The 14,478-nt window shown below is 43.2% G+C and overlaps 1 protein-coding gene across 1 annotated transcript in view; it reads right to left on the bottom strand.

Moving 5' to 3' along the window:
- The window catches only part of LOC124622845 (O-acyltransferase like protein-like), a 304,695-nt gene that overhangs the window by 103,029 nt on the left and 187,188 nt on the right, over window positions 1-14,478 (bottom strand). The window contains exon 4 of the mRNA XM_047148636.1: window positions 2,032-2,120. Within this exon, the coding sequence (XP_047004592.1) occupies window positions 2,032-2,120 (89 nt within the window). The remainder of the gene's footprint in view (window positions 1-2,031; window positions 2,121-14,478) is intronic.

The following is a 14,478-nucleotide window of genomic DNA, read 5'->3' as shown; positions in this document are numbered from 1 at the left end:
GCTACTATGACACAACGGCGGCCTTTGGCTTTCTTTTAAGTTTGAATGGAATTAAATGTTTCTGGTAGTTTGAGGAAAATTCTTCCATAGCCTGATTTGTGACACAGAAAATGACCATTGAGGAAATGGTTGTGTTACATAGGGGTAAACAAAGGATTTTACTCTATTGAGAACGAGTATTTCTGTTGTGCTGTACAGGTAGTAGTATAAGGTCCGAAGATAAATGAGAGGGGATGCAATGATTGAGGAAACGATAAAGCAAACACAAGGTATGTCAGTCTCCAGACTTATCGGGGTGTAGCTATAGTAACTGTTCATGAACAGTATGGTGTTTTCCAAATGGGTTCAAATGGCTCTGAGCACTATGGGACTTATCATCTGTGGTCATCAGTCCCCTAGAACTTAGAACTACTTAAACCTAGCTAACCTAAGGACATCACACACATCCATGCCCGAGGCAGGATTCGAACCTGCGACCGTAGTAGTCGCGCGGTTCCAGACTGAGCGCCTGAACCGCTAGACCACCGCGGCCGGCTTTCCAAATAGGGTATGCCATAATTTCTTCGCACACAAGCATTCATTCCCAGTTCCGACCGGCGTGAGCTCCCACATGAAGATCTTGAAGAAGACCACCATAATCAATTATAGAAAGTTTAGTGATTCTACTACTCATTCTTTCAAGCTCGAGAGGAAATACATTTCCATCTTCCTCACAGAGAGCAGTTGTGTATTTAGTCTAACTGATGGTGCAGTATTATCTCTAAGTTCCTTTCAGAAGAAGAAAAAGTTATTTCTGCGCCCTTTAGATATAAGGGTGGAAGAGATTCTCTGAACTGAGGGGTCTTCTGTGAATGGCTGAGATTGCTTCCATCTGAGGTGGGGCTACGTTTCAAATCTATGATTTGCGTCCTATCTCGTAAGACAAGTAATAAAAATTTACAAGTTGGATGCCTGTGCGCAACATTTGCTTTTTCGAAGATCGTTAGCGCATAAGTAATATCTTCAATAAGAGCGAATAGCAGCTGCGCTTTCTGCAGTTGGAAACCCAACTGATTTTGTTAATTTGGGTTACGGTACAATGATTTACACAAGAATGTTTAGAAGTTTCTTCAAGCAACGTCAATAATTTTCCGTATCTTTCCTTCCATACTCCCCAAGCTAGTCAGTGCATATATTTACAATAGCTAACACTATGCACACCGCAAACGGAAATATAAATGTATTCCGCTTTCAGTGTTCCAAGTAAGTCGAATCCACGAGATATGGAACAGAGGGGGAACAGAATGCTGGTTGCATACAATCACAGGTCCGACTGAGAGGGTTTCGTATACAGGAGATAATTATGTCAGTCAAATCATATAAAAGTTAAATATTTTCATCGCACAAAACGCTCAGGGCATTCAGATAACGCCTCATTCAAGTCAGATTACTGTCACATACAAGCACTTTGTTTGAATTCAATGTTCAAGTGCGGAGATAGTCTCATTTGTTTCAAATTTAAGTTTAAGCGTAGTGTGCTAACTTCCCTTATGGTGATATGGAGCTGGGCGGTAAGCTATATGTCCGTCAGCTCAATTTGGAGGTAACGAAGAGTTACATCTAAATTAGTATTCAAGGTGCGAAGTCTTGGACTCTCTTTAAGAACTCATGATGAAATGATTCAGTATTGTTACTGAAACGTAGTCAGCCTTGGCTGATCAATAAAAGACTGCCGTAAGAACTCGGCAATGTTCAATGGCATGAACTTGAATCTGATATTTCGGTACGATTAATATTTATTTGGTAACATCAGTCTTGTTTGCCATGTGTATTGCCAAATGAAGCTCCCTTTGCATTAAAAGTTGAGCTCAAATAATTGGAAAAAGCACCCATAAAAGTTTTTGTCATTGCTCCATTTTCCATTAACTCAGTTTTTCCTAGTGGCAGTTTTAAGTTCAGTCAGAATTTACCGTCATTCATCAGAAAACAAGTGCATCGTATCGTCTTTGTGGCGCACGAGCGCACCCCATGCGGTGGTAGGCAGGTGCTTACCAACTCTCGGCGACCCAGAGGTTTGATGCTGCCCCCAGTGGCGCAGCGTGCACATCACCAGTGCGGCACAGTACACCGCCAGAGCCAGCCTGCAACAGCACACAATGCGCTATGGTTCGTGTCTTCCATGGTCTCAACATTTTGGTCATATCCCTACGAACTAGTAAATTTGAAAACTTGAGGTCTGTTTCCACTCTATATAATTCAATAGTGAGACCAATAGTGACTTCTGTTATTATAGAAGAAACTATCAACCTCGATTGCGGTAATCAAACCAACCTTTACTAGGTTTCCGCCCAAATAATTGAGCCTTCTTCAGAAGATATACCTGAATCTATAATTTGTCTAAGATGGCATGGTCTAGGAATAAAACTAAAACGTCTGAATAGGCATGGTCTAGAAATAAAATTAAAACAACCTGAATACGCTTGTATATTAGATTATCACGATTGCTGACTGTGCTGCAATGTGAAAGTACAAAAATACTGTAATTAATTTATTTGTCCTGACAAGATCAGGACCATCAGGCCCTCTTTTACATCTGACCACATATTATATCTTACGATGTGTTCATTAACAGTCACAAGTTATCTTAAGTCTTACATCTAATATGAGATCAACACCTACACTTAGAAATAATTGTACATAACGTAAGTGGTGGACAGTAAGAGAAGCTGTAGGAGCAAACAGTTTCATGTCAATTTATAAAAATTAGAAGCACAAAAACTAACCACTTAAAATCAATTTGATAAGGGCGCTGGAATCATTAGATGTGGCAAATGACGTTGGACAGTGATAGAAATAGGGATGTGATGACAAGCAAATAATTAATAGTGGAGAAAGGTAGGTCCCTTGTCTAACTGAGAAATGAGAATATAAAGAAGCCTAAGTAAGAGATATCAGAAGCATTTGTTTTATTGTTTGATGGCAAAAGTGGCAATTTTGAATTTCTAAGAGAACAGTTTTTACGTTGACAGAAGGAAAAGCATAAGTATTTTCTTGAACGTAACAGGGCATTGGACTGTACGCAGATTTCATGATAGATTGTTGTAGAGGCAGGCAGCAGTAACAAAGAAGTTTCTTTGATGAATGGGCACAGCTCGAATATTACGTAAGTGATACCTTGTGTAGCACCTATGATGAAATTACAGGTGCTTGATTTTAGATGGTTGGTACTGGAATGCATGTGTGCTGAGAAGCCAGTGGAGTTACCGTAACAGATGGTAGTCAGATAACTTTGTGGGAACAACCGTCGTAACCAGCGTCAATAAACGAGTGTTATAGATGTAACGAAAACAGATATTCAAGGTTAGTTTTAACTAGAGTTGTAAAACTATGTCAGGCTACCACAGACTACCACATCTAAGCGTAGGCTACTATAGTGTTCCGAGTAGCTCTGTTCAGTTAAGATCGAACCTGCGTTACCTGTACGTTACGTGTGTTGCAAACTTACCGGGCGTTGCCTCATAACGATCTCTTTGTTTGCGTATGCGATATCTTACTAGATTTCCTAAAAACCGAAAGCGGGTTCCGTCTGGAAACTGAAAAAATAAATGGCCGGGTTGTCTACGGGACATCTTTGTTCTACATAGGTACCCTCACGTCTATTACTTCAGAATAAACAGTATCTACAGTAAAACTAAAACTGAAAACGTTTAATTCAGGTTATATTCGAAAACTGTTGACTTGTAACATGAAACAGAGTGATGTTGTAGTAAAAATAAAGAAAACAATACCGATTTATCGTACAGCGCTTGAAAACGCAATTTCCACAACAAGAAGGTAAAATAAAAATGAACCACAAACAAAAATATATCGAATATAGTTTCAATACTTCTTTAAACTTATATAAAACATGTTTGTCTTCCGGCCGCTGTGACCGAGCGGTTCTAGGGGCTTCAGTCAGGAACCGTGCTGCTGCTACGGTCGCAGGTTCCAATCCTGCCTCAGGCATGGATGTGTGTGATGTCCTTAGGTTAGTTAGATTTAAGTAGTTCTAAGTCTAGGGTACTCATAACCTCAGATGTTAAGTCCCATAGTGCTTAGAGCCATTTTTGAACCATGTTTGCCTTATTCGTAAACAGTTTTCGTATTTGTCAGTAATAACGAGAAGTTCTTGCCTTTGATCATGATGAAGTACTTCTTTTGAATACCGAATGACGACATTAATTATATATAATTTTATGCATGGTGATTTGAACTGTACTTGCATCAAAAGTAATTACTTCGGTTACATTAAAGTGCAAAAGTTACACTATAAGCTAATTTTATTACTTATAAACGGCAATTTACGTTCTTCAAAGATATATATTGCACCATCACTGAACAATGTGCGGGTCTAATTATGTGCAAGGCAAATAACCAAACAAACAAAAATACGAATATGTTTCTTCCCATACAAATTCGACCAGTACAACCGATAATCCTGTTGTGTCGCTCCCACCGACATACGGAAAACGATGATCAAAGTTTACAAAAGTTTATTGACAACGAAAGGAAATGTCTGCTTATGAGACAGTAACAAAGCCACAATTTCGGTGTCTCACAGGTATGATGACTTGACAATATGGCGATTCCACAGTCTGACATAGTAAACCATTTAAGATCTTCACAGACAGACTTTATGGAAACTATTCCAAGTCCACTGAAGCTGTCCTGAATAACGGCAGCTTAGGAACCGAAGAGTCTTTCCTGGATACAGTATGATTGCACCAAGGGAAAAAAACGATGAATGCTAAATACAGCAGCGTCGGTCCCACGATGGACTTTGATGGCATCCTAAGACGACGAGATGAATAGCACCAGCCTGGAGGCTAGGAGAGGCTGTCGAAGCCGGAGGAACTGACCTATGCAGCTGTGGCGCCGACCTTCACAGCGGCCAGTGGCGGAATACTCGTAGCACCATTTTCGGGTCACGATTGTGGTGGACGAAAATAGGTCCCTTGGAAGTAGTGGCCTCTGCTAGAGCGTTACTGTGGCAGGGCGAGTTTTGGACGCCGGGGCATGCAGGGGCCATGTAGGCTATATGCGTGCCCGAGATGCCCGAAGGGTTGCCGATCGGTTTTGCGAAGTTCTCTCGTATAGCAAATCCTACCACTTTCTACGTCATTTTTGTGGTGTACCAAAACTACCGAACCGTATTTTGATACAGCTCAACTCTGGTTCTAAACAGCTGATGTTTTTAGTATTACTGCTTTGTTGGATTACACCGCAAGAGTTAGGTTCGGCAGGACGAGTGATTGCCACAAGTATATGTCTCAAATTCTGTGGAAGTATGTTTCGAAACTTTTGAAAGGGACAAAGGCAAGTAGCAGTCTTCCTTCATTTGGTGACAGTATAATTTGCCTTGTTTAGATGTTCGTGTAAAGTTACACAGAAAATATTTTAAGTTTTATGATACAGTATGCGGTATTCTGGAGGCGATTTGGAGGCAAATTCAGAGCTAATTAATTTCGGATAGCGTAAGGGTGAGATGAAAAGTAGTGCCTTTGAATTTCTTATTTTGTTCTCAATATCTGTTTGGGTATTACACGTCATGTTCATTTCTTGGCAAACTTTCCCGTTTCACTGACGCAAGTTTCAGTCCTCTGCGGCTAGAGAGCTCCGAATGTATCGTGTAACATTGTAGTGTGTAGCTTAATCAAGTGTGCCGTAATCAAGCTTCGAACTGGAATAGTTCGTCCACACATGGAGTGCGCCTTCTCCTTCAGCACTGCGATGCCAGACCCCACACGAGCGCTGCGACATCTGCAACAACTCGATGATTTGCTTTGACTGTCATCAGTCATCCTCCACACCTCCACGACTTGGCTCAATCCGATTTTCATCTGTTTCCAAAACTTAAAGAACCTTCGAGGACTTTACGTTGATAGCGACGAAGCAGTGGTGACACAGGTAAGGTTGTGGCTCCGTCAACAAAGCCAAATATTCTACAGTGACAGTATCAAGAAAATGGATTCTCGTTGGGAGAAATGTATTCGTTGCCAAGGTGATTATATTGAGAAACAAATATGTAGACACGATGAGTGAAGACTTAGATTGTTAATGAAGTTTATTCTATCTAAAAAGCTTCAACAATTTGCACATCAAGAATTCGGAAGTATTATTTTGCAGCTCGCTCTCGTATGCTACATTTAATTTCCGTCCTAGGCTTTGCTGCCATCTAACAACTGAAAACAAATTTTCATTCATCTAGATAAAGGAGATAATTTCAAGTCTAGCACTTACGTAAGACTGGAGGTCGTTGGCACAGAAATCGCAGCACAGAGTCGACGAATTATCAGTAGCATACAAAATAGTAGTGGGCCAGAGGTTAAACCCTGCGGCACAATAGAGATGAAATGCTCCCTGGAAGATCTTTCACTCTTACAGTGTAATATAGTACTATTTCTCTAGAAACTTTTAACGACTTCAGCGCTCTATATGAAAATTTTAGCTATCTTATGTTTCTGAGCTGTTTATGGAAGTAGTGGCAACACTACAGACTCACGTTTACCCAAATTTCGTTTCAGGATTTCAGCTACGAGCGACACTCATGAAGTTTTAATTATGGTCTTCGAAGTAATCGGCTATCTTTTTCTGCAGTCCTGGTACACATTGAAATCACTGTGTCATGGTATCGCAACACTCCGCTACAGGATCCGAAACAAACTGGCAGCGACCTATTAATAAATGGTATATCGTACTATAATTCGTTTTCAACAGATCAAAGGCAACAGCGCTGCAACAACATGTACTGAGTTGGTGGAAGTGAAAGGCACCAATCCGCTATCACGTGCCGCAGCGCGAATCACTTGATGGGAGAAGAAATATCATAACCTTATGTTTTCGAAGTACTCTGTCCAGTTTAAGGGAAACACTTCCAGTATATGGCAGGTAAGCCGTTGCTTCAAAATTTTCAGTGTTTCTATCATCGATCAAAAGCGACTTAGAGTTGTGCACGGTAGGTGCTTATAAAATACCGTGAGAGTGTGGTAAATCAGTATAGAGCAAACGACGCGCGCTGTTCAGGGGCGCTTTGTGGAACACAAGCGGCATTCTCGCCTCCTCGAATCCAGCAAATCCAATGTCACAGGAGACTATTACAGCGTGGCAGCAACTTACTGACATACAGCACTTCGCCCGCAATTTTGTGGATCAGCCTATACACGGAGAAAGTTTTAAATTTTACAAATACAGACGTTCTTTATAGAATATTTGGAGATCGTTGGATAGGTCGTTCTGAAAAATAAAAATCGCCTGTACTTTCATCCGAATTAACGCCTATGGACTCTTATCTGTGGAGAAAATAAAAACGGGATGTCGAAAGGGAAACACAGACAAAGACAGAAAACATCAAATGCCATCTAACATGGGCCTGTGCTGCTGTAAACCTATGTGAGTTTCATTGTGTAGTACTGACTGCACGCAATAGCTTTGTACCGTACATCTATGTTCAGTGTCAGCATGGTAAGCACTTAATATTCCAGAATCTGAATTACATGTTTGTTTACATTTGGTGCGGAAGAGCAGTCATTTGTACGACCCCTTTCCCTGCTCACGGAACAGTGGTCTGTGGTAATGTAACCTTGACGCTGACACATTTAATGTCTTAGAAATCTTCTTCTAATGATCTTTCTGATTTTGCAGAAAAAATTATTAGTTCCATTAAAAAACGTTGGACATTATGTTTAGGTATCTATATACGTTAAAAATAATTAATGCACGTCAAAAAATTCGCCACATTGTCTGCTCTCTCTGGGCAAGGCGCAACTCTTCTTGTTTACTCTTTCTCGGGATATTTTATATAGCCTACCATAGCTACGTCACTCTGTATGAACTTTAAACTCTAGAGTTACTGATATTGTAAAAGATGCTGAACAATGTGTGAAGGAGGGAGCCTTGATCCATTATGTTAAGCCTGTTTCTCCAGAAGTGTTAAACGCATAGTAACATAATACGTGTACCCTATATCATCAAAGGTGTCCGGTCACCACCTCGTAAACATTAATATGGACGGGGACAATTACAGTGAGATGTCCAAATCTCTGTGGAGGAATGGCAGCCCATTCTTTCTCAAAAACCAAAAGCAGAAACATCGGACGTTGTGACCTGAAGTGAAGACCTCGTTCTAAGTCATCCCAAAGGGGAAACTTCATGGCAGATTACAACTGTGTGCCGAAACGGAAATCGAACCCAGGATCTTTGTCTTCACCTCTACTACCTGAGTTATGGAGCACGTCTCCTGCCGTTTCCTCACAGCTTTCCTTCTACCAGTACCTCATCTCTCACATTCTACTGCAACCCAAAGGCGTTCCGTTGGTTTCATGTCCGGACTCTGTGCAGTTCGGTAGATTTCAGGAATGATAATGTCCACATACAATAGCCTCATAGATGCTGCCTTGTAAGAGGGTGAACTGATACAAACAATGATTGTCTCTAAAATGTTTTCCTACTCTACACAGTACACAATGTTGTAAAATCTGTTTATATACTTTCACATTTAGTGTTTCACTACGCACAATAAGGGGCTCCTACCGTAACCACGAAAAGCATCCCCATATCGTAATACTACCTACTCCTTACTTAACTAGCCGGCCGAAGTGGCCGTGCGGTTAAAGGCGCTGCAGTCTGGAACCGCAAGACCGCTACGGTCGCAGGTTCGAATCCTGCCTCGGGCATGGATGTTTGTGATGTCCTTAGGTTAGTTAGGTTTAATAAGTTCTAAGTTCTAGGGGACTAATGACCTCAGCAGTTGAGTCCCATAGTGCTCAGAGCCATTTGAACCATTTGAACCTTACTTAACTGTTAGCAGTACAGGATGTAATTTGTGGCTTATGATCTGCTCGATCATTGTAGCCTATTCACTACCACAGTCAACGGACTAGCTCGAATGCTGGTAGCACTCTGGAACTCACGAGTGATTCCTTCCGTGGATTTCATGTGATTTTTGGCAACACCACTTCGCATTGCTCGTTGGTTCCTATCTGTCAGTAAACGAGGTCTTATAAGTCTTCGTTCATCTGTGTTTTTCCTTTGCGTTTCCACTTCACAATCACACCACTAACAGTCGGGCGGGTTTCAGAAGGTCTAAAATATCCTTGAATAATTTGTTAGTCCGCGCTGGAGCTAACAGAGCGCTCCTGACCGATCCACTGTGCTGTTACTGATTCTGTACCAACGACGCAATACTCACCATCTCATTTGATAGGTGTGGGTCCGCCTGTTGTGACATGAGGTGTTGAATTCCGCATTACACAGAAGTGTGCAGATATTTTTGATCAGGTAGTCTGTTAGTCGCTTCCTGGTACATTCTGTTAGCGCATGAAGAGAGAAAGAAATTATTTAATGTCTAAGACACCCCTCAATACTTCTAATCGTACTCTGATGATCAGTATTCTAGATACAGTATGAAAATAGAAAAACCGTTGCTCATTGATTCAAATGGTTCAAAAAAAATGGTTCAAATGGCTCTGAGCACTATGGGACTTAACATCTATGGTCATCAGTCCCCTAGAACTTAGAATTACTTAAACCTAACTAACCTAAGGACAGCACACAACACCCAGTCATCACGAGGCAGAGAAAATCCCTCACCCCGCCGGGAATCGAACCCGGGAACACGGGCGTGGGAAGCGAGAACGCTACCGCACGACCACGAGCTGCGGACTGCTCATTGATTAACAGACGTATTTCAAAGATGGAATGGAATCTAAAAGTTTCTGATCCTACAGTCTTATCAGCATAAAAGTCTAATACTTCATATTAATTTAATATTCAAATTCGGGATTTTTTATAATTTTCATTCTTCAAGGCTACGAATTTATTCATCATTTTGTTTGTCAGGAGCTGGTTGATCGTCGAGACTGATTTATGCCTCTTATATGCGGTACGAACTGGCTACCTTACTAATGGTGGAGGCAAGTCACTTGGATCAGGAATGGATGCCTGAGGAATATCTCCCTTAATCTTGGGCACATTCACGTGGAACATTGTAAACATCTGCTAATTCTTAAACCACGGTGAATACTCCATCAACAGTTCAAGAGGGGAATGAAAAGTGGTACCTGTGGTCGGGTTTCCTCGTATAGAACCAGATTGTGGATGCACTCTAATGCTAGAGTTTTAACACAATACAGTGAGTTCCAGAAACGTTTCGAAGAACTTCGAAGGGTTGTAGAGCGTGTCTTGAGAAACGGATTGGGGATAGAAACTCGTGTCTGTGAACGTCATTCAGTGACACTTCAGAGCGTCCAAATTACAGACATCGGCGGCTACTTCTAGGCCACCCCTTCGACAGCTACGTCAGTTTGTACACTGATGGACTGAAGCGGAACGCTTCGCCATGTTGTTTGCTAAATAGTGATAGTGACCGATTGCCACGATCGTCAGTGGAGAGGAGAGTTGTTGAGTACATAGGCTAAGTCTCATATGAATGGGATGCCTTCGTGAGTAGAGGTTTCAGTCACGGTTTTCCACCAGCAGTTTATTTTTCCCTTGTATACCGAAAAAAGTGGAGGTTTTAGATGCTTACAGGAGAAAAATAAACTGCGAATGGAAATACGTGACCGAAACCGTCATCCACCAAGGCCAACAGATCATCATGTAGGACTACAAGGCCTCTCTATGCCACAGCTGGTTCTATCTTCTCCATTGGCGATCGTAGCAATCAGTCACCATACTTGAATAACAAGCAACATTACGAGACTTTCCGCTCATGATCCGTCAGCTCATTCACGTCACGTTTGCCGCCTAGTGTCAGGCACCGAGGCCTGCAACTTCGACGGTCTGTAGCGCCGTTGGGTACCGTTTCTGGACACGGGTTCCTACCCTCGATTTGTCTCTGAAGACATCCTCTACAACGTCTGGAAGTTTTCTGGAACACCCAGCACATTTAAACTCTTAAGGGAAAAAAAGGAGGAAAAAAAGCACCACGAAGGAATTATCCGAATGAGACGGAAATCGGTAATTAGGATGTACACATACACACATACCGACACACACACACACACACACACACCTTCAGATATATTGGACGATTTATTCAAGAGCATCACAAATTGAGCTGGTCAATAATGTCCACCTGTGGCCCTTATGCAAGCAGTTATTCTTCGGCTTGCCACTGACTGACAGAGTTGTATGTCCTCCTCATGGCTATCGTGAAAACTTCTTTTCGATTGGCGCTATAGATTGTCAAAGTACCAAGCTGGTTAAAGGTCTATGCCCATCATCCTCCATACGTTTTCAGCTGGGGAGAGATACGGCGAAATTTCTGGCCATTGTACGGTTTCGCAGGCACAAAGACAAGCATTGGAAACTATCACCGTATGCGGGCAGGTATTATCTTGCTGAAATGGAATTGAGGTTGGCTTGCCACTAAGGGCATCAAAACGGGGCGTATAATATCGTCGTCATACGTGTGTGCTGTACGGGTGCCGCGGATGACTACAAAAAAGGATCCTGCTGTGTAGGGAAATGGCACCCCAGACCATTCTCCGGATTATCGGGATGTATGGTGGGCGAAAGCCTAGTTAGTATTGCATCGCTGTAAGAGGCATCCCCAGACACGCTTTCGGAATAGAAACTCATTTAATAAAGTATATTTGTCTTCAGTGATGAATTGTGCTTCGAACTCAGCCCAATGACCAGAGGAGACGTGTCTGGAAACTCTTCAGACGGTGGCGGGTAACAAGGTTGACAATCAGTAGTGGTGATCTGGGATAACATTTCATTTCGTAGCAGGACCCCTTTGGTTGTTGTCCACGGCACCCTTACAGCACAGTGGTATGTTGACGATATTCTACGCCCCGTTTTGTTGCCCTTCATGGCAAGCCATCGTAGGTTCACATTTCAGGAAGATAACGCTCGATAGCATAGGGGGAGACTTTCTAATGCTTGTCTTTGAGATATCCAAATCATACCTTGGCCATTAAAGCCACTATATGTTTCTTCTTTTGACAACATTTAGCGCACTCTAACCTGGTCGGGATTTTGACGAGCTAACGCCGCAATTGGAGAAACTTTTGCAGCATATCCCTCAGGAGGGCGTCAAACTACTCTGCCAGTCAATGTTAAGCTGAATGGCTGCTTCCATAAGAGACAGATAAAGACTAGTGCATTACTGACTTGAGCTGTTTGTGAAATCTCTTTCGCTCGAATAAATCATTCAGTTTTTCTGAAGTTCAGTGATTAGTCCTAGTTTGAACTAAGCCCCGATGATATGTAAAGGCGTGTCTGGAGACGTCCAAGACGGCTGCGGGATACCAACCTGTCTGTCAGCCGTTATACGCCTCCTAGACGACTTATGTCTATAATCTGTGTCGATTTAGACAGTGTTAACTCTCTTGATAGCCCGCCGAATTAGCCGTACGGTCTAAGACACGATTTTCCCGATTGGGAAGGAGTGCCTGGTCCCCGGCACGAATCCGCCTAGCGGAGTTGTGTCGAGGTCCGGTGAACAAGCCAGTCTGTGGATGGTTTTTAGGTAGTTTTCCATCTGCCCCAGTCATGTGGGCTGGTTCCCCTTATTCCGCCTCAGGCACACTATGTCGGCGATTGCTGCACAAACAAGTTCTCCGCGTACGCGTACACCACCATTACTCTGCCATCCAAACATAGGGGTTAAACTCGTCTGGTGTGGGACGTTTCCTGGGGAAGGTAGAGGGGGAGAGTTCCACCGGGGACCAGACTACACAATAACCCTGAAAGAGTGGTTCCGTGTGGGATGGCGGAGGGGTGAAGTGGACTGCGATAGTCGTTGTGGGTTTGTGGACCACTGCGGATGCGTAGGGGACGGAGCCTCTCCAACGTTTCTAGGCCCCTGCTTAACATATAATACAATACAACTCCCTTGATAAGTATGACTATCCGAGTGAATAGGTCTGCAGTAGGTAATAAGAGAAAATATTTTTCAGTTAGCTCATTAGAAGTCATAAAACAGATTTTTACCACGTGGAGTGGCCACATGGATTGAGGCGCCATGTCAACTGATTGAGTGACCCCTCCCACTGGAGGTTCGAGTCCTACATCGGGCATGGTTGTGTATGTGTATGTGTATGTGTGTTGTTCTTAGCATAAGTTAGTTTCAGTTAGTTTAAGTAGTGTGTACGTCTAGGGACCGATGACCTCTGCAGTTTGGTCCCTTAGCTTTTTTTTTCTTTATTGTTATTTTCAAACCTATCTGCGCTGCTCTTCAGCCTTAGAAAAACATACATTAAACAGGAATATATAAAAACAAAAGTCCATAGAGTATAAAAACAGGAGACAGGCATATTAAAATAAAGGAAGGTATTCACAGATGCACTGGTTGTATAAACAAGTTCAGCACTACGCACAAACGGAGATACAGAGTAGCACACGTGAACGTAAGAGCACTGTAGGAGAGACACTGATGAACTGATGGGAAGAGAAACATTAGCACAATGGCGACGAATTTCGGCGCACTAAAACATACTGATTGCACGAAAAAGTCGATTTGAAGGGACTTGTAGAAGATAGGAGGGGCGGAGATCCAGGTAGGATGGGAATAACAGAGGATGAAACAGATGAGGGATTTATAAGTGTGGAGAACAGTGGAGAGGTCCAGGCCTCATGGGCGGCCAGAGAGGAGTTTGAGGAGGCAGAGTCGGGAGTTTGGCTTGGATAACTGGAGATGGGGGTTCCAGGAAAGGCGACGGTCAAGGGCGACATCAAGGTACTTGAGGGTGGGGGTGAAGGTAATAGGACGGCCATAGATGGTGAGATAAAAATCAAGGAGGCGGAAGGAAGCGGTGGTTTTGCCTACAATGATTGCCTGGGTTTTGGAAGGATTGACCTTGAGCAGACATTGGTTACACCAAGTGGTGAACCGGTCCAGATGGGATTGAAGAAGGTGCTGGGAGCGCTGCAGGGTGGGGGCGGGGGAAAGGAAGTGAGTGTCAGCGGCGTATTAGAGAAGGTGGATAGGAGGTGAAGGCAGCGGCATGTCCGCCGTATATAGAAGGTAGAGAAGAGTGGATATTATGGAACCTTGAGGCACACCGGTGGACGGATGGAAAGTGTAGGAATCCGTGTTATTGATAGAGACATAGGAGGTCCCTTAGGAATTCACACACATTTGAACCGATTTTTATTGAGTGCTACATTTACTCCAACTGTATCATTGTGATTAATAGCCTGTATCTTCGCGGCTCTGTTTGGCAGATCTATGGGAGTGCACGCCCAGGTTTCTAGAACGTGACACCTCTTACAGGAACGTACGCCAGAGCAAGCGCTGCGCGGCACACCTGCGCGGTTTTGATGAACGCCGGCAGCCGGCTTAAGCCTCGGCGCTGGCGCGACAGCTGGGATTAGCAGGCGATTGTGAGGACCTCTAGCAGGCAGTCGGGCAGGCGTTTAGAGAACTGCAAGATTGCCGCGGTTGAGCCGAGGCCTCAGAAAACCCGTGCGGCAGACCCTAATCGGCTTATGGCTGCCGGCGCTGCTCCCGGG

The sequence above is a fragment of the Schistocerca americana genome, chromosome 7 (genome assembly GCF_021461395.2).
Source record: "Schistocerca americana isolate TAMUIC-IGC-003095 chromosome 7, iqSchAmer2.1, whole genome shotgun sequence".
In the NCBI taxonomy this organism is placed as follows: domain Eukaryota; kingdom Metazoa; phylum Arthropoda; class Insecta; order Orthoptera; family Acrididae; genus Schistocerca; species Schistocerca americana.
Note: the sequence above shows the minus strand (reverse complement) of the source record. Positions and strands in the feature narration are given on the sequence as shown.